Genomic DNA, 24,077 nt, shown 5'->3' with positions numbered 1-24,077 from the left:
CTGGTATTTTATGAATTAATTCAGCAGTTTAGATCCAGTTGCATCAGGTTCGGTCGCAACAACATTCATGAATCATCTCTCACTCACACACACACACACACACACACTTCCCCGTGTTGCTAACATTTTATTATCTTTAGCTTCTTCAATCTACTAGCGTACCTGTTACCGCGCCGCTCCCCACTTGTACAACGATATTGCTTTTAAATATTTATCTATGTCTGGCACACACTTACCTTAGTTACATTTTAATTACTTTCTTTTATAAACACAAGGTGAGCGAAACGCTAACTTTGCGGCTGGTGGGAGGAAGAGTCTGACGAAGTGCACGGATGTTTCCAACCGATCGTCTCAACAACACAGCGGTTGCCATGGAGATGCCATCAATCGCTACACAAGTGTTAAAACTAGTGGTCTGTTAACTTTTGTCTTTAAGCCAAAAATATCTCATATTAAAAAACAAACAAAAACAAAAACCAGGCGGTTTTTGGAAAAACCAGGCGGTTTTTGGAAAAACAGTTTAATAACTTTTTACAAAATGTACAAGTTTAGTGACCCCTCCCCTTCCAAAAACATGGCTTATCCCATTATACATTATATGTACACAGTTGTAAAAATGCTCAATAAAATAGACAATCCCTCCAAACAAACTGTGGTGGTCATCTACATGGAGTCTATACAAAATGGTGGAGAAGTATTTCTGATGAACTCAAGTCTTTTGGCACATTTACAATATTGGCTACAAAAACCAGAAACGGACATTTAAACTCCTCTGATGAATGGCCTCTCAATGTTTCCATCATGGACAAGGACAACGGTAAAGAAACCCCATAGATCATTAAACAAAACTTGAGCTGGGGTAGAATGACCTTATAGTAATGGTTGGAGTGGATTTAAAAAAAGAAAAAAGAAAAAAAGGTTGCCAGGGATCCAGGATGGGCGTTACGTTTTATTAGTTATCTTCCGTTTCTTTAGTCGGTCCCGCCAGTTATCAGGAAGTGACTCAAAGTTGGCATTCTTCGAAGCTTTTCCCCTGTAGAATTAAAACAGTTAATGAAGAGTTACCCAGATAGAAATGTTTTAAAGCAAACTGGGGAGAGCTAAATGAAACAGAGTAGCTACTTCATTATAACATCATCATAACTATTAAAAATGTTAGTCTAATCAAACATCAACATACGTCGTGAGCTGCTGTTGCTTCCAGTCCTCGATACCCCTTTTGTTAAGCTGATCTCGGTCCTCGTCACTGGAGCTGCTCTTCTCTTCCTCATCCAACTCCTTCTGGATGCTCTGCCACTTCTTCACCAGAGAAGGCATTTTGATCTTACTCTTCTTTGACTATAGAGACATAGCAAGAATACAAATTCACCACAGGTTTTTTTCATGTGATATTTAAGCATTGGATTACAAGGATGGCTTGACTCTATAATGTTACAAAGATTCCAGCAAGGATCCATCCAGAGGGTTTACGGAAAAAAAATTAAAAAGACATGAAACACTGAACATTATTGCTAGATTTTCTCTAACTAATGTTAACTCCAATACTAACCTTATCCTTTTTCACTTTCTTGTTCTTGTCTGTGGGCAGAGCTTTGGCTCCTGGAGGTTCTAACGGCGGCTGGGATGGTGGCAGTGGTGGTTGAGGAGGTAGGGCCGGGACAGGTGGGACAGGAGGTTCACAAGGGACCAAAGGAGCCGGGACAGCCGGGACGCCCCAGTAGGCAGCTGCAGACATTAGAGGCGCTGCAGACAAAGAAAAACCTTTATTAAGTAAACACTTTAAAGTATCGCAATTACTCATTTGAAATTCCAGCCCTAACTTAAGCACAGACATAGTGAGGTGTTACACTGGTGTGCCTTTACTCCATACAAAACATACTTTTGGCTAATCCTGTCAAAGTATGTTATCACATACAAGGCATTTGCTTTGGTGTATTGGTGCATAATATAAGCATAGTAAGAAAAATACAATTGAAAAGTAAGTATTGCAAAAATCAAGAAACTCTAGAATAGTCTAGAATAGAAGAAAAACATGAAGATACAATACAAAATATGCACAAGAAATATATCAAACACAAGAAAGATACAATCAAATATGTGCAGTATATATATCTATATATCTATCTATCTATCTATCTGAATAAAAAATGGAAGAGCTGTGTAGTTTTTAGAAGTGGTAGTTGTGTTCAGAAATGTCCAAAGAATGTGCAAAGGTTTAAAGTATGAAGTATAAAAATGTGTAAGACTGGGACTTTCAGTGTTATGGGGACATTGAGATTGGGTCCAAGTCTTGTTCCAGGGGATGTGTAATAATGCGGTTTACGCAGACGGGTTTCTTTGTGCCCAATATGAGTAACACATACTGTAACTGCAGATGTTGTGGAGTGAAGTATTTTTACCTGCACTGAAAGCAGGCTGGGTGTAGAGGATTGGACTGCTGCCAATAGTAATGGCTTTACTCAGCTGACTGGCTTTACGTTTCTGACCCTTCCCGAAGGCGCCCGACGACTCCAGTATCTGTGTGTGACAAGAAATATAATAAAAAGTTCAAAGCGGATGTCGTCTTTTATTCTGAATTGACATATGTAGATTAACCAGGTTAGCTTACAGGTACACTATTAACAGGAGTTCACTAATACAAAGAAGAAACTTGTTTGCTCCCGTACCTTCACGCTTGCAGTGCCTGGAGGTAAAGGAGGTCTGCCACTGCCATCTAACTCTGTTCCAGGGGCTGGAGGCTCCCCGTCATCATCATCATCCATTTCCATCTCCACCTCCATGATCTCTCCATCGCTGTCAGGAGGGGGAGGAGGTGGAGGTGGTGAGCCTGGGGGGAGAGGTGGAGGTGGGGGGTGGCTGGAAGGTGGAGGTGGGGGTGGGCTGTCAGGAAGAGGAGGTTGAGATGGGGAGCAGAGGGAGGAGGCACTGGGCTGAGGAGGTGCTGGTGGGGCAGTGGAGGGAAAAATAGAAGATCCTGGGGGGAGTTATTTAAGAAGAAAAAAGCGAAACAAAAGTTAATTACATGCCTAACACTGCCCCCTCCCAATCATACGCATATATTATCATTTATATACACAACATATTATTTAAAGCATGAATGGAAGATTACATTTCACTGGAATTGTGCTTTGTATGACTAGATGTGAAAAATAAATTGATCGACTGTTAGCGAGGATAACATTGTGTCCCATAGTATGCACCGAATACAGCAAAGGAACATTCACTGAACATTATCCATGTTTAATAGGAAGCACACTGAAAATGGAACATTAATACACAATTTAATTCACTTAAGCAACTAAAGAAGGCATTGAACTGGTAGGTTTAAGAAGCAGCAACAGTAGTATTAGACTGACCTGTGACGACACCACCAGCAGATGCAGGTGATGTGTTGGTGTCCTCTTGACTGGAAGACTGTGTCTGGGTATCTTGACTGCCGTTTGGGTCATCTGCCTTGTCGTCCTCTTTTGGGAAATCCCACTGGGAGGCACTGGTCCGGTCGTTCACATAGAAATACCGCCTGTGCTCTCTAAAGAGTGGGACAACAGAGATAGAAGGCAAGAGTCTCAATGACTGGACTTGCAACTGGCTGAGTGGCATGATACCCTGGGACAGTGGGGCAAGGGAGTGGACATAATGGCCACAGTAGGGGGCAGGAGTATTGGTATGGACAGCGACTTTAGCCGTCCAAAAAAGAAAGGGCCCGATTAGAGTGTGGTTGTGGACGTGGATAGGGAACCCACCTTGCTCTCAAAAACAAAGAAAGCAAAACAAATCATCTCTAGGTCCTGAAAGTAGCATTCAGCAGCTCACACCATGGTTGTCACATTTGTTCCGTTTTAGACAACCATTTCCTCCCAGACACAGGAAGACGCCAGGGAGGAAGCACCATCATAATCATCAACAACCATAGTTCAGAAAATAACAAGCACAGTCAACTCGTTTAACATCAGAAAGAAGAATATAAAAAAAAAACAGGAAGACATATGAAATAGAGTAGGTCTGACCTGCTGGATTCCCGTCATTGCTCCATCTTCACCTTTTATTTGATGCGTGATACTCCTCGCTTCCAGGGCATCACTGTCTGCATTGCATTCTGGGGGTTGTAGTCCTGTAAAGTGCAAAGCTCTCCCACGCAACCAACCTTCCTACCATACACCCCCCCCCCTCCCAAATTTCACTGACTGGACCCATAATCAGTTTACAAATGCCCTCACAACAAAGGGCTATGTTAGGGTCTGTGTTATGGGGACAGGGAGTTTTCTCTGCGGCAGGAATATTTAACAGGAAGCAGGCCGGCCCAGAGTGGATGCTCCCTGGCTTGCGTCACAGAAACCTGAAGAGTCTGTTTCTGGCAAGTATTTTGATCCTCTCAGACTGGTTAAGCTTCTCCCCAAGTCATGTAACAAAGTCTGCAACCCTCGGCACTGAGCAGGGTGTAGTCACACGGTAAGATTTTTGGGGGACGAGGGAGTTTAGAGATGTGAAAGGTAAGGAGCGCGTACCTGTCCCAGTGGCAGGACCAGCCTTTAGGAGTGGCGTTAAGTTCGTAATATTTTATGTGTTCGGCAGCTTCCTGAAGCCTGCGGCGAAGATAGACCCCATTCAGAGCGCCCTCCCTCCAGTCAGCAATCCGAGTCTACAGGGGGCAACAAGAAAAGGGAGTGACAAGAGTTAGATAAAAGCCCAGAAAGTAGATGTAAAGAGTCATAAAGACAGAAGAGCCACAAGATAGATGAGTAACACCAAAGAGTAATTACAGTAATTTTACAGAATGACACATTGTGATGGATTATGAGAATTTTAAATATTAAGTATGACCACATGACAGGTGCGAAATGATTTGAAACAAAAAGCATTAAATATTTTAGAAGTCGCACTGGGATATCAACTGGAGGCTAGGATAATATAAAACGAAAAACGAAACCATTATCCTCTCACCTCAGTTTGTAGCAGAAGAAACTGAAAGTTTGAGATGGCCTTTTTGTTTATCCCCAGGAACTCCATCTTGCTGGTTAGGGTGTTAGCCAGTTCTCCAATCTGAAACTACATTTTTTTTTCATCATTAAGAACACATCTTAAAAGAGATTGTGCCAATTATTGTGGTTAGTAATGTAACATTGTTGTTACCTTGAGCTCAGGCGTTTCTACTTTGGGCTCAGGTGATTCCACTTCTTCTTTTACTGGAAGTTTTGAAATCGTTTTCTCCTCAGAACTGTCAGTTTCCTTGTCTTCTCCGTCCGCAACGCTCTCTAGGACTTTAGCAATTGCTACAAGACACAAATGAATGGGTTTATGTTTTTTTTGGTTAAAAACTTTTAATGGAGTGGGATATTTATGTATTTTCACCCACCGCTGTCATGCATGTCACCCTCAAAGAGCATGTGTAAGTATTTGTTCTCACCCGTCTCTGTGTTGTCCTGTAGGTCCGAGCCCCTGCTGTTCGACTCGGGGCTGGGAGCACTGGGGAAGGCAGTCTTCCACCGGTTTTTCTTTAGCAGAAGGCCACGAGAAACAGAGGCTTCTTGGCTTGTCTCAGAAGAAGGACTGGAGCCTCCTGCGCTCACGTCACCGTCCTCTAGTGCCCGGAGCTCAGCCTAAGAGCCAGACAACAGCTTAGAGCAAGGTCACATCGACAATATTATACATTTTGAAATACCAGTTCTGTACACAAAAAAAACTACATTGAAGATAATACCCGACAGAAATCAAGCTGAACACGGTTTTAAAATCCCACCTTTTTCCTCTCCAGAGCCAGTTCCAGCTCCATTGTGTCTTCCTCCGTCTCCTCCTCAGCATCAGAGTTGTCTCCAGACTGCTTCTTGGCGCAAAGATCCTTCTGGACTGTGGGGACTGGGTCAGGGTCCGACAGAGGGCTAGAGGGGGATCCTGAAGGGCGAACACCTTCTCCATCAGAATCCAAACTGTCCTCAGGCTCATCCAAGCCTTTAAGCAGTTTCTTTCTCCATTTTTCTTCTGCTTCCTTCACTTCAGAAGGGATCAGAGGACCAAGCAGAGACGCAGCCACTCCACGGCGCTCCTCCTCTTCACTTGTGAGGCCTACAACACTCTCAATTACCTCCTGTTAGAAAGAAACATGAAGATTAAAACTCACAACACCACAGTATCAAGTTAATTCACATTTATATTCAACTTAAATTAAACTCACCTTCACTTTGTTCTCTTTCACTGATGGCGGGGCTGCAGCAGGTGCAGCATATTCCTTGGCATGACCATCTGCATGCGCTGCACCGTTGCCATTGACACTAGAGCTACCCAGAAAAATACAAAATACACAGCTGAATTTCTGTACTGGAGACACGTACAAGAAATGTGAGAAGAACTGTACTTCAGCTCTTAGTTTTAAAGGCTTCAGAGATGAAGATGCTGTTCACAAAGTTGTGATAATACTGCCTCTTTGTCAGTTTCTCCTACCTGTTGGCATACTGCCCCAGCCTTTGCACCTGATCAGCTAGATAGTGTGGCAATTCCCAGGACACTTCGTTGGTCTGAGTACTCCAATAGTAGTAGCAGCCAGAGTTCTCATCCCACACCTCCTGCCAGTCTCCCATCTCGACATCCACTGCGGAAAAAAAGCATATACATGAAATGCTTTGAAACAAATCATGGCAGATTTAAGATGATCTACTGCACACAATGTATCTGTTAACACAAACAAACATATCAATTTAGGCTAAATCCTGAATGATATCAATGTGTAGCAATTTAGAAAGTGGAAACTAAATATAATCTATAACAAAAGGAAGCTGGTCAATTTCAATACGAAAGCAGTTCCTTTATCATGTACCTAGCAATATGGATAAGTTGTATTCCAAAGTATAAGTTGACTAATATTAAAAATATAAATGGCTGTTTCTACGTCCTGATCGTGGCGTCTCAGAAAGTGCAGCTGCAGGCTACCGGTAAGCTACGTTGTGTTGTCTTTGAACCGCAAGCTCCGGAAATATGCACTGTGTCGTTGTGAGTGTTGTTGTTTCTTCCGACGCACGCAAGTAGGTCGGGGTGGGGAGGAAAAAAATGCTGGGAGAATCGCTGATCCTGCTTTTGATTCCAATCATCAAAATCTAAAGATCATTTCGATCGATTATAGAGTTAGACACAAAATCCTGACACTCCTTATAATTGCTATGAAACTGCTCTGTTTAAATTTCATAACAGATACTTGAATAATGGTCCTTTGTCAATCAGGAGGACGTCAGGATATGAACACTTGATCTTAAAGTACATCACAGAAAGTTACCTCCATCAAGCGAGTACTGAGTATTGTACTCAAAGGCTTTGCTTTGTTGGCTCCGTTCTTCACTGGCTGCTGGCTGCTGAGCATTAACCTCAGGTCTGGGCGGGGTGGTAGTCGGGGCCGATGGATGAGATGCTGCATCATCTGAACTTGGCTGGGTAGTGATTGCATCAATTTCCTGTGGTATGAAAAATGGCAACAGGAATTTATATATTTGACAAAACTTTTCAGCCCTGAGAAAAGGATGACACTCTTCTAAGCACTGGTCTTTGAATAAACAGTGTGAACCGTTATTGAAAACTAGGCCCAGCTTAGAATCCGCCATCTAAATCAGAAAAACCTGCAGTCTACGGTGGACTTGTTTGCCAACCATAATTATACATGGATAAGGCCCACAGACACAATTATAAACTCTCCTTGCAGTTCACAACTACATACGGGGCCGTCCAATATCTCACGTTGAATACGTATAATGTTCTTTTAAAAAGACCTTTTGCATTTATGCTTAACATGCGGTCCTCTCACTAAGACAAATAATATGATGGATAAAGACACTTGATGTATTCTTCATTTGTTTTGCTGTGTTTAGACGACTAAATGGATTTGTCAATCATAATAATAATTACAAACTATTTTCATAATCTTCGATTAATTGTTCAAGTATTTTTATTTTTTCATGCAAAAAATGCTGTTTTCAGCCTCTCATATTCAGAGGTTTCATGCTTTTTCTCTATTTATATCATCTTTGGGTTCTGGACTGACGAAAAAGACATCACTTTGGACTTTAAGACACTAGGATGGACATTTTTCACTATTTTCTGACATGTTATAAACTAAACGAGAAAATACTCGGTAGAATAATCGATAATGAAAATAATAGTTAGTTGCAGACCTATTATGAACCATACGTTTGAATATGTTGTGCAGTAGCCTACACCACTAATAGGTACAAGATCACTTATAAGTATCAAGTTACTCTCAACATAAGCATTGGTTCAGACTGCAGTCCAAAAAGAAAAAAGAAAGTATGCAGCAAATTATACTCACAGCCATGAAATTGGCCAATGTACTGTCTATGTCAGCTGACTTTGCAATAAAATTCTGGGAGTCTCCAGCATCCTCTTCATCACTATCATCATAGGCTCCAAGCAAGGACAAACCCTCTATAGGTGGAGACAAAACAACTTTGTTAAATCAAATGGTTTTCCATTGCCTGAGCAAACAGCTCCGCACATACAGACACATTAATCTTACCTGTGGCCTTTACTGCGGGAGTCTTCATGTTTGTGAGTCTCTCTCTTACGAATCTGAGCCCATCACCTTCCTGTTCATCTGAAAACATGTCAGCCCGGAGGTTAGCATTGAGCTTCACCAGCTGCTACAGCGAGCTAGTGAAGCTAGAAGCTAACGTTATTCTCCTACACGGACACCACACTCACACTCCTTGAGCAAGTCAAATGTAGCGGTATGTGTGTTAGGTAGGTTCATAACGTTTGTGTTAGCTGGCCCAGTTATTTGTCATAAGCCTATGTTGGCATTCCCACACAAATAAATAGCACGTTAGCTGATAGCTTTAATAAAAAAATAATAACGGTTTCGTTTCATGAGCTAGCGCATTGATATGATGTAGATGTTTTATCGGTGATGGTGCGTCTTTGTTTATGATTTTGACAAATTCGGCAGCTAAATTTCGTTGAGAAAATCGATTTTTACCACATGGGCCCATTTTTACACCTCACGCATTTAGCATTCAGCTAGCCTGTCGCTAACAAGCCACTGAGGTAACATTAAAAAATACCATCGGATCCCGAGGGTGCTTCTTCCCTCTCTCCGGCATTCCCACCACGGAGCCCGGGAGGTGAAAGCTGTAGGATCGTTCTCCGACCGACCGCTCCTCCTGTGAGGCGATTTTTCTTACCCATCGCGGTCTCTCAGTCTGGGGGTCTGCTCCCTTCCCTGGCGTCAGTGTTGCAGCTCTGCTCGGCTGCTTCGGAGAGGCACAGAAGAAATAAAGCATCAACTTCCGGTTCAGATGCTCATGTTTTGTGTGTAGCAGCAGCTGTGTTTGAATGCTAGCTAAGTTGCTAACAAGCTTAGACGCTCGCTGAGAGAGTCCGGTAGAAAACGGGGATATTTTGTTAAGTAACGCTGCTTACATACCTTGTGGACCGCACCAGCAGCAACTAGCTTAATAAGCTAACACTCGGACCTAAGCTAAGTGAGTGTGTAGTTAGTTTAACAGACATGGATGTGTGAAGATAAGCGATTCTACAGTTTCGGATGGGAAACGCCCACTGATGTATGGACATAAAGACCCACCACGGAGGCAGCAGCAGTCAAAGGGGCTTGAAAGAGGACCAACTTCCCAAACAAGGTCCGTATTAGACACGATGGGGGCTACGGTGGGACCGGTTCTACACTGGCTCCAAGATGTGGCAGCTGTTACTCTCCTCAAAGCCCGGCGGACCATATTTCAGGCTGCCATCCTGCTTTGTGTCCTGGTTCTGCTACTTTGGGTGTCCATCTTTCTCTACGGAAGCTTCTATTACTCCTACATGCCCACTGTGAGCTTCTCCACCCCTGTGCACTTCTACTACAGCACTGATTGTGATGCCTCAGAGTCCACACTTTGTTCATTCCCCTTGGCCAACATCTCTTTCATGAAGAACGAGAGAGACCAAGTGATGGCTTACGGTCAGCCTTATCGAGTGTCTTTAGAGTTGGAGATGCCCGAGTCTCCAGTGAATGAACACCTGGGTATGTTCATGGTCAAGATGTCTTGTTACACCAAGGGTGGGAAGACTGTCTCATCAGTGGGCCGATCTACAATGCTGCATTACCGCTCCAGCCTTCTGCAGAGCATGGGCACTTTACTGTTCTCTCCTTTCCTTCTGACTGGCATGTCTGAGCAGAAGCAGCTTATAGAAGTTGAGCTCTTCTCAGACTACAAGACAAATGCTTATCAACCCTCTGTTGGTGCAGTCATTGAGATCCAGTCCAGACGAGTGCAGATCTACTCATCTCAACTCCGTATCCATGCTTACTTCACTGGTATACGGTATGTTCTGTACAACTTCCCCCTGACATCTGCAGTGATCGGCGTGGCTACCAACTTTGCCTTCCTTAGTGTCATTGTGCTGTTCAGCTACCTGCAGTTCATTTGGGGTGGGATCTGGCCTCCAGACCAAGTCAGGGTCAGGGTTATGATGGGAGACAACACCCGCATCCAGAAGCGGAGAGAGGAGGCTCGCAGGCGCATGGACAAGGACAATTCTCGGAAGGAACTTTGTGATCCTCAAGTGATTGGTTCTGTGAATGAGGAATCTGATTTCCAAGGAAATGACACGGTGGGGGAGCCATCGTCAAAGAAGCCCTCAGAAATCCCCTGTTGCCTCTGGGTCTGATGAGCCAGATACCAAGGAGGAAAGGTCAGAGCAAGAGTCTCATGACTCGGAAGTGCCTCAGGAGAAAGACGGCTCAGACATGTTGGAGGAATGCAAGCCGCCTCAACCCGGTGAGGCGACACTCCGGCAGAGACCTGGACCGTGGATGAGCCTGTGAACCACGCCGCTGCACACAATTAAAGTACCTGTATGCTCAATGTCCCATCACTCTTCAGCAGATTGAACATGATTTGGCAGATTTTCAGCAGATTCTAGCAAACCCACTGTTTGAGTCGGCCTAAATACAGATGCATGAGGATTTAATACCTGTGTTGTTTTAGCTAACAAACTACTGCTTATTGTCTTGTGTTGAGAGCACTTTACCTCATTGTAACTTTAACCCCTTCTCATTTCTTTCGGCTTATTGTCTACAGCACTTATACTGTCTTGTGTTTTGCCATCTTAGCTTTGGTGATGCCCATAGCAGAAGATACCACATGCCATAGTCTAGCAGTATTGCCTAGAGGAATTTGGCGTTACCATTAAGTTGTTAGCCAGCAATTTGTTTTTAATACAACCTTTTTAAAGTCCGTTGAACCTGCCCATGTTTCACTGCTTCGATGTCTGTACGGTGACATTTTCTCACATCCCGGCCAACCTACAATAGCTGGATGCACGATAATACAAGTAGACAGTGACTCTCTTGATCACCAGGTCAAACATCAGTACACATGATTCTAATGAGGTTAGATTTGGAAAAGGACTATTATATACTATTAAAACATGTGTCCAGCCTGAGGGACATAAGGAATATATTGCACATATATTATACATGTTCCTTTAGCGTAGAGAAGCATTCTGTCTCAGTTAAATGAGTGATTTCACAGCCGTGGCGTATTTAGTGAAAGCGTCAACTCTTTTACAAAGTTGGTGTTCATTCCATCATTCCTTTGTATTCAGTATCTGTTACAGTGCAGTTTAAACTGCAATTTAATGTTGGGGAAATGGTATTTATTTTGTTTTCATTACAAAAAGAAAACTCCAAGACATTTTTGATGGCTCTTTTAAGTAATATAAGTCTGTTAATTAACCATGTTTGTATTTAACATTAAGGAACAGTTCAAGAAGGATATGGGAAGTTTCTGTTTTGAAATACTGTTTGTTAGAGCTATTAACGTGAATGTGATGCAGGAATTGTTGGAATATAGCTCAGCCTCCATGTATTTTACCGACACTTCAGGGGAGTTTATGGTTTAAGCAAGTTTATTTAAGAGTTTGTGCAAGTTGTGTACCAAAGACATATTGTTAAAGATGATTTACTCAGAATAAGTCATCTTGGATTCTGTACTGGAAAATATCCTTGAAAATGCCCCTGCAGTTGTATGTGTTGAAAAAATAAAAAAAAACATACAGCATTAATCTTCTCCTTATTGTTTGTCTTCTTGTATACGTTTGGTTGACATCCCTGTCAAATAATAAAGCAGCTCTAACTATTTATATAGTTAGAAACGGTCTATAGAAAGATTTCACATTTTTTGTGCTTCAAAGTAAGGGTTAGCAGAAGATTGAAGTCCTACAAAGACTGAGTTTATGTCATGTTTGTGTACCATATGAGATTTGGAGACCCAAATCTGAAAACTTGTATAAAAAATATTTGGTTAAATACATTTACTCTCATAATATCTTCAATTTAAATATAGGTGAGTGAAATCAGAGACAACATTTTAAAAACAGTTATCCAGTATGATGTCCATTACTACACCTGATTATTGCATTATGTTCTGACTAATACAAACCTTATCTATTACCTCTAAATGATCATTTTTGTATATTAAACACAAGTATTTTTCTAAACGCCACGCCTACATATTAAATAAAGTCATTACTGTTTTTACATACTAGAATGAGAAGAATCTTTCAAATCATTTTTATATTATTCTGATAGAATCCTCAAATAGTAATTGGATTAAAACCAGGATTTCTTTTTGACAAATGAAAAATGTTAATGAAAGATTCATGAGAATTAATCATGGGTGGTATTAAGTACATGTGATGAGAACACATTTTTTGCTTTTACAGTGCCCTTTGCGGCACACCGCTTATGGTAACACCACTAGTGACAGTTCATTAAAATGCACAGTTAGTGACGTCTTTGGGCTTAGGTGTGCTAGGGGCAGTAGAATCAAGATGTTTATCTTTGACATACACTGTACAGCATTTGTGCGATAAAACAGAATGATGTCATGTTCGTAAAACCTCCGTAAAAAGGGTTACATGCACACAATAAAGTAGTTGTTGATTTCACGATGGTAATATAGTAGTTTAGTGTGCTGTGTAAAATAATCACATTTCAAGGAAAAGGGCTGGTGTGCAGACTTTTTTTCATATCTTTTACTACGGTTTGTTAAAAAGCATTCAAAACGCCTGAAATGATACATTGTGGAATGACATTTAATCTTGTTTACAGAACATTTTCCTGGTATTCTGAGGAATTGGAAAGCTGCATTTACGTTCCGTTTCAAATCCGAACCTTATGGCGAAGATACAGTATTAATGCCCATTAGCAGCTTTTATTCAAAGCCACAGCCCCAATCTATCAAATGAATTATGCATTGGTCTGGATAAGGAGTGCACTAATTGTATTTAAACCATCCATCACTTGTATTAAAAACCTCACTGTTTTTAGCCTCAGCAGGTACAGATATCATCTCAGAATCTGCTCGAACAAGAATGTGTGTAAAGAATCCTTTTATTTTCCTCAATCCCTGCCATACTGACCAACTTGCGCAGCCAATTCTATAGTTTTTCAAATGTAAAAGTGTCTTGCAAACACACTAACACACTTATAATACTTATCAAGTAAACATACCAACACCAGTGCTGTTTTGATTCCACAGATATGCTACACAATTCTGTGAAATCCCAAAATACATATATTGTACCAGAAGATAAAATAGTTAAAAATGTTTTGACTAACTGAACATCTGATGTTGTTGGAAATTAATAGCAATTTACAATATACATGCAGCCATCATTTGAAGGCATACACAGAGTCTTACTGATTCAAATAAGACACTAGCATTTCATACAGTATAGATAACAAAACATATCATATCATAACAAAAACTTGTTTTATTTCAGGATTCAAATTTCCGCTTTCACACACATGTTTTTTTTACTACTTGGCTTTACCATATATGGTCCAAATGCCATCAGCCTGATGTACAACACACCACTTGGCGTTAAGTGTTCCACTTGAACGTCATGGGGCCTCGCCACGGCTGAAGGTCACTTTGTTCCTTGACCCTAAATGTTGTGCTCCTCTTCAGGGTGTACCTCCGTGACCTCTACTGTAGTCTCACTCGCTTCTTTTGCCCTGTCATCTTCCTGCTCATCATCTGAGCAGTCTGCCCAGCGTCCTACTCTTCTGACCCCCTCGCCCACCACTGGGGCATTAACGCAGGGGTTGTGGTCATAGATAACAAGTTTCAACCCCTGCATGTGAGACAGGCCTGGGAAGTAACGTATTTTGTTCCGATCCACATCAACAACGGCTAGAAAGTGCATTTCCAGCAACACTGCTGGGAACGCTGCCAGCTGGTTCCCAGCAAGCCAGATACTTCTCAGCTCTTCCAGCCCTCTAAGCTCTCTTGGTAAACTCTGTATCTGGTTATAACCAAGGTGCAGGGTCTTGAGATTAGGGAGCTCACAAATCACCTGAGGGAAAACAGTGAAGCAATTAGTCTCCAGCCACAGAGTATTAAGTTCCTTCAGCTCCCTCAGTTCTCTGGGGAGGCTGTAAAGCCTGTTGTTACCCAGGTAAAGGATGCTGAGCTGGGGCAACCTGCAAACAGCTGCAGGGAGCTCTTCAAAGCAGTTGAAGTCCAGGGCCAGGAGCTGCAGCTTCTTCAGACCCTGCAGTTCAGCCGGTAAGCAGCTGAGGTTGTTGCCACTCAGGTAGAGCTTCACCAGCTCATCGAAGACACAGGCAGCAACAGGCAGCCGACGCAACTGCCGGCTGCTCAGGTCCAGGGTCCGATCAAGTGGCATCTCCTTCAGGTCCCCCACTAGGAAGCGTTGACAGCGCTCCGAGGGAATGAAGGCAACGGCGCCCCGCATGGCATTACCCATCTTGCCCAGTCTCTGATACACCACCGGTCCTCCACATCAATTCAGTGCCAGACAAGGGTTTCACTGAGGTAGGATGTTGGTGTCTTCAAATACATTTCATGGCATCCCATTAATGCTCTTCCACCGCCACTCTGGAGTTATTGATCTGGAGAGAAACAAAACAAGTCTGCAACAATGTAATGCATCTTTGTAATACTGCATCAGCATATGATGCTGCATGTAGCAGCAATTGTGTGATTATGATGCTGAATTACACCCTTACAAGCCATGAAAACGACAATGAAAAAAAGCCTCACCAGTTGTCAACAAGAAGACATTACAAGTGTAAAGATGACCAGAATGAGAATTGAAACGCACCTACTTTCCACTGTTTTCCTGCTGATGTCCATGACTCTCATCTCCTACAGTAAGCCATATGTTTATCCAATTTAATGGGCTGAAAACGCATTGTATTCCCTGGGTAGATATTCCCCAGTGCAGTCCTCTCACTATCTCTCAGTAGCTCTGAGCTTTGCCCTGACTTTCATGGTGATAGCAACCACTAGCTACTCTCTCCTCCCCATTTGTGCCTAATGACTTTCCCCCTTCTTCCCTGAGATGACAGAGGTGGGAGAGAGAGAGACACAGGGAGGGGCAGGGTGCAAAGCATAAGGAGTGCGTTGAGATTAAAGAGCAGCGAAGGTCATTCACATGCTTTTTTAATCTCCCCAGACGTAGTTCTGGGTCTGTGCCACCGGGCCCGACAAGTGGGGCTGTACTCTGGAATAATCTTAAGAATTTGTCAGTGTGCACAGCGAGACCAAAGATGGAGTTTGTATGTGTCTGACTAAGATTGTAGTAAATGATTCGGTGTCTTTGCAGGTAAGGTAAATTAAGTTACAGGTTCCCAGGAAAACTTAGAGGTGTACTGAAGTGTGCGGAGGGTAGGTCTTTCAACTGCTTCAACATCAACTCTGTGATCATCGTTGAGTCAAGACTTCAGTGCCACAATCCTCCAAATGCAGGTGCTCATGTTTTAGTTTTCCATGTACACATTAAAGCGGAATATCATTTCCTATTTATCTTTCTTGGGGCAAGTCTTACTGCTGTACTGCCTGAGGTGTGATTTGCCATTGCTATCTTGCATACCTTCATTAGGGCTATTTTCCAACTAGATAAAACTAAGAAGGAATTTCATTTTCCTTATCAAAAGGGACAATGGTTGCCCCTTGTCTGTTTTCACTCACTGACAGACTGTTTTTAGCACTTGTCCTTCTCCTTATCCACTGCATGGGGGCCTCAAGCAGGCAACAGTACAACCAAGCACACAAAAAGAACAATGCGACTGCCTTAATAGACCCTGTTTGTGGCAGACATTTTGATTTGTCATAGCAGGAAAAGCATTGGTGTAATTAATTGTCCTATAGCCTACTGGAGCACATAATGTAATGATGCCTTAATTGATGTCATTGTTGACATGCTTTTTCTGCCATGACAAGTTAAAATGTCAGCTGTATAAAATATCAATAAAGAAAGCTAAGAGGCAGGGATGCAATGGTCACTCCAATCCAAATGTGGCAACGAAAGGACATTTATATCAGTATTCTGCCAATTTACCTGCCAGGGCAACCCAGAAATATGCTGCTGGGATCCCCCCAAGCCCTGAGTGTGCTGTTTTATATGATGGGATACTATCTGGCCCCAGATGTGCTGTGTGGTAGTTTTATTAAACACAAATAAATGTAGGAATATGCAACATGTAAACTGAATGTCAAACATTTCAATTTTAATACAGGGCCCCTCATCAAGACAGGACATCAAGATCCGAATAAAACCTTTTTTTTTTATGTTAGCTGACATTATGTAGTGCCTTCTACCAAACTAATTTAGCACAAAACAGTTCATGCAGTGGAGCTTTAGGGGCCCCTGGTGGCCAATTTGCGTGGTTAGTAAGGCCCTGAGAAAACGGCTAAAAACATTACTCTGATGCCAATATCTTGGGGAACTGAGTTAAACAAATATATATTATCTAGACTTTATGATTTAAAGAGGTATCTTCTGTCTGTAGTGAGTGCAGCGACACAGTATCATAATGCAAAGACACGTTATGCTCACAGGAGGGAGGTAGAGGCTTGACAGCAGTGTCCTCATTCATATTCACTGCTTAATGTACATACATTTTCTATGTTTTTATTTATTTTTGCTCTGTTCTTGGTGACTGTTCAGTACCCTGTGGGACTGATGGAGTACACTTTCTGACATGTTCAGTTTTGTGTACGGAAGTGGTCAGCAGGTTGTAAGGTCAGAGGGTAAAGGCTATCCCTCTTTCGATTGAGAATACACACAGCCATTTTGGATCTAACGTAGAGAAGGGAAATTGATGCGGTGAGGATATTTTCCTTTTTTTCCTTCATATTAAATGGTTTTGGTTGACATTTAAGCCTTCGACATGAGCGATTTATGTCGCTGTTTCCCCCCGTTTCGATACGAAGCGAATCTTTAGCCTTTAGCTTCAGCAGATTGTCGCTGCTGGTTCTGCTGCTGCTGGCTGCTGCTGCAAACGGAGCGTAAACTGAGCCGAGAAAAAGGACAGCTGACTGTGGATATATGGAGGCAGAGAGGGCCCACATTACTGCCTTATAGTGACTGCCGCTTGGTAGCTAAGTCAGGGTGTTTTGGAGTTGAAAGGTTTTGGTATGTTGTAGTACTTCGCTCCTTGTTAAGGCAGCCCGCTTGTGAACTGACGTTAAGCTAGCTAAGCTAACACAGATTGATTACAAGCACTTAGCCTGCTAACGTTAGCTAAATACACTAGTGTTGGCTAACTAGCATGTTAGCATTGCTGCTGTAAATCTTCTCAACAGTGTCCAATTAGGTCACTATTCAGCATTTAAGAAATATTATTACCCATAGTAATTTAACAGGGAAAGAATAAATACATTCTGCTGCCAGCTGATTTATATAATACAGGTTATGGATAAGACAAATAGTTAATTTTCTTATAGAAGTTCAACATGTTCTTCCCTTATGCGTGTACATCATTACAAACGAGACACACACTGTTCAAAACTTTATTTGAACAACTCCAAGATGCCAACATGGCACAGTGGTTTAAAAGCAAATGAGAATAAAAGATGCATCCAGAATTTTCCATTTAAAAAGGTGCACACATAGAAAATCCTGTCCTGTGTATAAAAAGTTTGACAATGTCAGTAAAGTGCTGGAACAACCAGATGCGAAATAAATACAATGCAAGATATTTTCAACATGTGTTTGTACAGTTCTTCACCTATGGCCAAACTTATTCCCCTTGCACATCTTTGACAGCAACTCTGCTCTCTCTTCAGGTGACATAAGGCATGTTTGGTGCTAGAAAGAAATTTGTAGAGTTCGTCGAGGTAGTCGATAACGACTTCTCCGATGAAGGAATGTACTACAGCCAGCCGTCGATGTTCCCACATCGGTCGGACAAAGATGTGAGTTGTGTCCACATATCCACACACTTCTGTCATTTCTTGAGTTGACACCAAAGGAGACATTTTCTAGTTATCTTACTCTTTCTAGTCCTCAAATGTTTTCCTTCAGATGCTGTCCTCTCCCTCGCCGTCGTCGTCGTCGGGTCAGCTGTCGCAGCTTGGTGCAAGTTTGTACGGTCCACAAAGTAAGTGTTTTATCTTCTTCTACAGTCACTTGCATATCAGTTTTCTCACATGTATCATATTTGAATAGTGTGAGAGTGAGTGCCGTTTAGCTCAGGTGGTATTTATGAGGAACTCTTGCTAATAAAACCTGAAACCTCCTCAAAGTTTGAATGTGGGACAATTTGCAGATGAATCTTCTCTAAATTGTCTGACAGTTTTTGTTTTTCTTCTCTCTTCTTGCAGGTGCACTCGGCTTCTCGGTAAGGGGCATGGGGAACAGTACGCCTCAGTTAAACCGAAATCTAACGCAAGGCTCGCAACTACCAAGTCATATCACCCCTACAACGGGGGTCCCCACCATGTCCCTCCATACCCCTCCATCACCAAGCAGGTTTGTATGAAGTAGTTCACTTTTATTGTGAGGTTGCTCACTTAGTTTGGATGCACGCTTGTGTGGTTTATAACAATAAATAATACCTGGAAATAGATATGACAGTTGACATGACATAAGCAAAAAATAAATGAACTAAAGCAGAACTGATGATGTTTTAACAGGGGAACGTTGCCGATGAACACGAGAAACATGCTGAACCACTCTCAGGTCGGTCAAGGTATTGGAATGAGCGGCAGGACCAATAGTATGGGCAGCTCGGGGCTGGGCAGCCCCAACCGCAGCTCGCCCAGTATCATCTGTATGCCCAAACAGCAGCCAGCACGCCAGCCCTTCACCATAAACAGGTAGACAGATTCTGGTAGAGATCTGCTGTTCTTTGTGTCCTCTACAGTCTCTGATATAGACGTTTTCATTTTAAGGTAAGTCAAAGTTGATAAGCTGTCCTCATCTTTTGTTTTTCTTTTATCTATGCAGCATGTCAGGGTTTGGTATGAACCGCAACCAAGCTTTTGGGATGCCCAACTCGTTATCAAGCAACATCTTCAATGGCACAGGTTAGTGTGTTTAACTCAGGTGGGTATACCAAAGGATCAGTAGTTTGGGTCTTTTATTTAAATGAACGCTCCTGTGTTTGTATTGAATATTACAAAAGTCAGTAATACAAAAAAACACAGTGGGAATTGCGTTTCATTTGCGGCACAATAGTTCAGAGCTGTTGACATGACAAGACGACCACGTTCATTGCAGTCACAGTGTCTTCTCGAAGCAGGACGCACAACTGCTTTTAGATTCGGGCAGCATAAGCTCAGAGTGAAAATCAGTTTGAACTGATCTAGCTCTTGAAAAATCTGCATATTATTTGGTGAAAACTTGTGAAAGTAAATTTACTTTCTGGAAAAACTGTATCACCATTGTGTCAGTTTATCCTTGACTGCTGAAACAGACGGTGAGTAACTACTGTAACAACTGTACAAATGAGCTGTTTTGTTTGGTTAGCGGTTATTACCCAGGGGAGGGCTATTTATTCATACAATTACACTATCAAGTTAATAATTTCCACATTATTACACAGATACATTGAGTTGAAGGTGACTTTACATATTACAAGTTACTAACCTTCCTATTACTGCAGATGGGAGTGAAAATGTAACGGGACTGGATCTGTCAGACTTCCCTGCGTTAGCAGACAGGAGTCGGAGAGAAGGGACGGGAAACCCAACACCGGTGCTCAACCCACTGGCTGGACGGGCTCCTTATGGTAGGCCATTAGGCCGGAGAAAGTGTCTTATTTTTACACGCATTAAGCTATAGGAAGTAGGTTCCCCTAGGAGAGGAAATGGATATTAGCTTTTTGATTGGGTTCATGATATTAGCAACGGCTTTGTTGTTATGCACATATAAGTCCACAGAAACAAGAATAGCTTATGATGACCCTTTGTTGTGATTAATTGCTCATTACGTTTGGGGAATTATAATCTCTGCTTCACTGTGTTCATCATCAAGTTGGCATGGTGACGAAGCCTTCAACAGAACAGACACAGGATTTCTCCATCCACAACGAGGACTTCCCTGCACTGCCTGGCCCAAACTATAAGGACCCCTCGTTGAACAACGATGACAGCAAAACTGTAAGTGTGAGTCACTGACAACTTCTACAACACAATCTGGCCTGGATGTCTGTTTTTTTTTTTGTGTCACGGTTATGCGTCAAAAATAATTATTTATTATGAGCTGACATGTTTTATTTTTTCTGTGTTTTTAAAATTGGTTTTCTTTGTTTTTAGAACTTGAACTCCACAAGCAAGAGCACATCCAATGCAGATGGGCCGAAGTTCCCGGGAGACAAGACGACCTCAGCACAGAACAACAACCAGAAGAAAGGGATCCAGGTGTTGCCCGATGGTGAGACCTCTCAGCCAATCGTATCGCTCCAATTCCACTGAGACATCCCTTCTTAATCGCACAACTTGGGTGAGGCAGTTGGGCTCTCTACCCTGCATTTGGGGTTAGATAATTATTGGATAGGCTGCAGTGAGGAAACCAAAAGAATATGTTCAGTATGATACAGACCATCGTCATCTTTCCATTAGTCTGTCTGTGACCATCACTTGCTAAAGAAATAATTGGCTTGGTTTGCTCTCCAATGCGTGCACAAAGTGTGGGTTAGAAATATGGAGGTAATGTATTGACAGTAAGTATTAACTGTAGTTCACAGCCCAGTTTCAGCGGTGTGTTGAATTGAATTATCCTGCTGCAGGTCGGGTGACGAACATTCCCTCAGGGATGGTGACAGACCAATTCGGCATGATTGGCCTGCTGACGTTTATCCGGGCAGCAGAGACGGATCCGGGGATGGTCCATCTGGCGCTAGGAAGTGACCTCACGACACTGGGACTCAATTTAAACTCACCAGAGTAAGACAGACGATTTACCCTAAATACAGTAACATTTAGGGTTTCATTGGCCAGCAAGTATATGTCCAACCAATGATTTAATTATAGTATATATTTGTTTAATTTTTACACCACAAACCGGTTCTGCTCTCAACATTGTAATATATGTGGAACGTACTCAAGATGCAAAACTGTAATTGGCAATTATTAACAACTTTTAGTTAAACTAAAATATCAGTAGCAAACTTAATGAAATATCTCTACTTCATGGCGCTGTAGCTTTACTAGTTTCATGAGGTCCATGATTTGCTGATTTTAAAAGTACACAAATGTTCAGTGAGTTTGATCATGCGTACCAGCTAACAAGGAGAAAGACTCCCCACTGGGGAAGTTTCCCCCCTGTTGACTGTTTTCAGTAACATTGCATTGTTTTGTTACTTTCTGTTTTATATGAAAACTGTCTAGCAAAAGTTCTGTTTCGATGTTCATATTGGCAAAAACTTACTTCAACTTTCTTTCCTGACAGAAACTTGTACCCCAAGTTCGCCTCTCCTTGGGCCTCGTCACCATGTCGACCTCAAGACATTGGTAAGACATTAATGTGAATTATGTGGGGAGGTATTACTTTTTACTCTTTTATAATTGCCTTTAATTTAGTGATCATTTGGCAGTCTTGAATAGCTTTCAAGATTTGGCAGTCAGAGCCCATGTGAAGACATTTGTATGATGACAGACAGGTTATTAGGAACCAGGTGAAGCCGCCTCATCTAGCTGCACACTTCCCTGGCTGGGTGGTTTGATCAATAATGTATGAACATTTCACATATTTGATATATAATTGGCTCTATGATCTATTGAAATCTACTGTCTTTAAACGTTTTAAAGCATTGGCACTCATGTTGCACTCTGCTGTTGCTTTATTTGAGTGTCGCTATAGACCAAAGGGGAGAGGATTATTACTAATAATAACAGTATCGGTAGGATTTGTCCAAGAGGGGACACATTCAATAAGCAAAAACACTCATTTGGCAGTTTTAGTATTGCATTATAAAAAGTCCTATAATAATATTCCATTTAGATCACATATGTTTAGTCACTTTTACTTGTTCTTGTCTTTTCAGACTTCCACGTTCCGTCTGAATACTTAACCAATATCCACATACGGGACAAGGTAATTATGAGCTTCAGAACAAGTGGTTGCAGTCTTCAGGTGGTGTATGTGGTCACAAAACTAATTCTTATTCTTTGCTGTTCTGCTTCCAGTTGGCCGCAATTAAACTGGCACGATATGGCGAAGACCTGTTGTTCTACCTGTACTACATGAATGGTGGAGACCTGCTACAGCTTCTGGCAGCAGTAGAGCTGTGAGTACTTCACCTCTTGAATAGGTGATTCCTGCAAAAATGTTGTCTACAATTACTCTTAAGCTCACACTGTGATAACGTCTTTTTATCTGACTGACTGATCTATTTAATTTTTTTAAATGTACCTCTTTTTTATGTGTTTTTCTTTTATACAATTACATATCTTATAGCATATGTACATTTATTAGTGAAAGGGAGGAAAAAAACAACACAGAATAGAGACAAACAGGAAGGGATGTCACAGATATAAGTGTGTTCTCAATTACCAGTCGAGGGTTTGTTGTAATGAAAGTGTTTCCTCACATGCGTCAGCTGAGTTAAGTGGCCTGATGGGTTTTTCTTTTTCCAATTTTAAAAGATGAGTCTTCGTGCTAACAATATCAGCAAACGTATCTTATTGCTTTGGTTATTTGATGCTCTATCATAACTGCTTTCACAGCAAACGTCTTAAACCTCGGACAGTTTGGAGCGTTTTGGTCCAATAATTAGCGATCCGTGGTTAGTTTCAAAACATGTGCTCTTTAGAGTGACACTTTGAGTCATGTGGTTTTCTTTAGGTATACACTGGGGTTTCTTCCCCTTTCTTCCCACTTATTTCTCGTTTATAACTTCACTCTCCAGCTTCAACCGGGACTGGAGGTACCACAAAGAGGAGCGGGTTTGGATAACAAGGGCGCCTGGCATGGAGCCCACATTGAAGACCAACGCATACGAGAGGGGAACCTACTACTTTTTTGATTGTCTTAACTGGAGGAAAGTAGCCAAGGTAAAAATATGTCTCTCTGCTGCCTCTGCACTCCCACCACCTGGCGTAATGGCATCAAGTTTTACTGACTTTTGTTTTGCATCTCTAAGGAATTTCATCTGGAGTACGACAAGCTGGAAGAGAGGCCTCACGTGCCAACAACATTCAACTACAACCCAGCCCAGCAGGCCTTCTAAGGCCCGACCAGTCCAAAGGGCCGCAGCGGTTCCTGCACACAACACTGTTGGTCCAGGAGGGGCGCTGTGGTTCACAGCTTGGTTTTTATTCCTCGAGGATTTGACTATCTGACAGCAGGGGTCGTCGCCACCATCAAAGCTGCCCTGCCTTTCCAAAATTACATGCTGCCCAAAACACCAACACTTCTGTTCTGTTTTTATTCTTTATGTTCCTCCTGTTTTTTTGTCTTGTTTCCAGCAGGGTCTGTGTTATGTTTACGTCTCTGAATCTGAGGCCTGTTTTCTTTTAGAAAGGAGGACCGACCTTGTGGCACAGGACAGTGACAGAACAAGGTTTACACCTCGCCAAGTGTTAAAGAACAGAAAAAAGGCGAGGAAAGTTTATCCAAACATCCTCAGACAAAAGTGAAAGGGTGAAATAAATGCAATGTTTATTGTTGCACTATATTTAGTAATAAAAGAACACAAAATTTGTTTGTGATTTTTTTATGTCAACACTCCCTGATCATTTTTTTCCTTTTTTGTTTTGGGTTGGGGGGGGGGGGGGTTCATGCTACTTTTCCACATGCATCCCTTTTTATCCCTTCCTTTC

General features: G+C 42.1%; 4 protein-coding genes across 11 annotated transcripts; 2 read left to right on the top strand and 2 right to left on the bottom strand.

Moving 5' to 3' along the window:
- Positions 1-502: 502 nt before the first annotated feature.
- fnbp4 (formin binding protein 4) lies at positions 503-9,259 on the bottom strand. Of its 2 annotated transcripts, none has more exons than XM_029433636.1 (17): positions 9,177-9,259; positions 8,513-8,590; positions 8,306-8,421; positions 7,262-7,436; positions 6,436-6,583; positions 6,170-6,272; positions 5,738-6,082; positions 5,405-5,597; positions 5,131-5,270; positions 4,942-5,046; positions 4,506-4,639; positions 3,357-3,529; positions 2,667-2,974; positions 2,400-2,517; positions 1,550-1,743; positions 1,181-1,338; positions 503-1,033 (listed from the first exon to the last, which is right to left on the bottom strand). In XM_029433636.1, the coding sequence occupies exons 1-17, from the start codon at positions 9,178-9,180 to the stop codon at positions 943-945; spliced, it is 2,583 nt and encodes an 860-aa protein (XP_029289496.1). In that variant the 5' UTR covers positions 9,181-9,259; the 3' UTR covers positions 503-942. The 2 variants fall into 2 exon arrangements, with proteins under 2 accessions (XP_029289496.1, XP_029289495.1); XM_029433635.1 differs by having other exon boundaries at positions 9,057-9,240.
- A 116-nt stretch (positions 9,260-9,375) lies between these two features.
- Positions 9,376-12,056, top strand: LOC115009561 (seipin-like). The gene is given in 2 exon segments (XM_029433637.1): positions 9,376-10,641; positions 10,643-12,056. Coding segments are annotated over 2 exon segments (1,263 nt in total). The 5' UTR covers positions 9,376-9,555; the 3' UTR covers positions 10,820-12,056.
- A 1,891-nt stretch (positions 12,057-13,947) lies between these two features.
- On the bottom strand, positions 13,948-14,877 carry lrrc10 (leucine rich repeat containing 10). Its single transcript, XM_029434511.1, is given in 3 exon segments — positions 13,948-14,779; positions 14,781-14,847; positions 14,850-14,877. Coding segments are annotated over 3 exon segments (927 nt in total).
- Positions 14,878-16,994: 2,117 nt separating this feature from the next.
- cnot2 (CCR4-NOT transcription complex, subunit 2) lies at positions 16,995-23,980 on the top strand. Of its 7 annotated transcripts, none has more exons than XM_029433517.1 (15): positions 16,995-17,136; positions 18,099-18,227; positions 18,337-18,412; positions 18,636-18,783; positions 18,948-19,130; positions 19,261-19,340; positions 19,919-20,044; positions 20,290-20,414; positions 20,571-20,688; positions 21,044-21,200; positions 21,706-21,767; positions 22,301-22,350; positions 22,443-22,543; positions 23,165-23,309; positions 23,399-23,980. In XM_029433517.1, the coding sequence occupies exons 2-15, from the start codon at positions 18,111-18,113 to the stop codon at positions 23,483-23,485; spliced, it is 1,575 nt and encodes a 524-aa protein (XP_029289377.1). In that variant the 5' UTR covers positions 16,995-17,136; positions 18,099-18,110; the 3' UTR covers positions 23,486-23,980. The 7 variants fall into 7 exon arrangements, with proteins under 7 accessions (XP_029289377.1, XP_029289375.1, XP_029289374.1 ...); XM_029433515.1 differs by having other exon boundaries at positions 20,290-20,420; XM_029433514.1 differs by having other exon boundaries at positions 18,316-18,412.
- Positions 23,981-24,077: the final 97 nt, after the last annotated feature.

Source organism: Cottoperca gobio, chromosome 6, assembly GCF_900634415.1.
Source record: "Cottoperca gobio chromosome 6, fCotGob3.1, whole genome shotgun sequence".
Classification (NCBI taxonomy): Eukaryota; Metazoa; Chordata; class Actinopteri; order Perciformes; family Bovichtidae; genus Cottoperca; species Cottoperca gobio.
Note: the sequence above shows the minus strand (reverse complement) of the source record. Positions and strands in the feature narration are given on the sequence as shown.

Excerpts from the sequence above, each read along its gene's own strand:
- fnbp4 (XM_029433635.1), bottom strand. The coding sequence starts at position 9,180 with ATGGGTAAGAAAAATCGCCTCACAGGAGGAGCGGTCGGTCGGAGAACG. Across the intron at positions 8,591-9,056 it reads AGCACCCTCGGGATCCGATG|ATGAACAGGAAGGTGATGGG; the intron begins GTATTTTTTAAT and ends ACATGTTTTCAG. Across the intron at positions 2,518-2,666 it reads CAGGCACTGCAAGCGTGAAG|ATACTGGAGTCGTCGGGCGC; the intron begins GTACGGGAGCAA and ends TGTCACACACAG.
- cnot2 (XM_029433512.1), top strand. The coding sequence starts at position 18,111 with ATGTTTGGTGCTAGAAAGAAATTTGTAGAGTTCGTCGAGGTAGTCGAT. Across the intron at positions 18,784-18,947 it reads ACCCCTCCATCACCAAGCAG|GGGAACGTTGCCGATGAACA; the intron begins GTTTGTATGAAG and ends ATGTTTTAACAG. Across the intron at positions 23,310-23,398 it reads ACTGGAGGAAAGTAGCCAAG|GAATTTCATCTGGAGTACGA; the intron begins GTAAAAATATGT and ends TGCATCTCTAAG.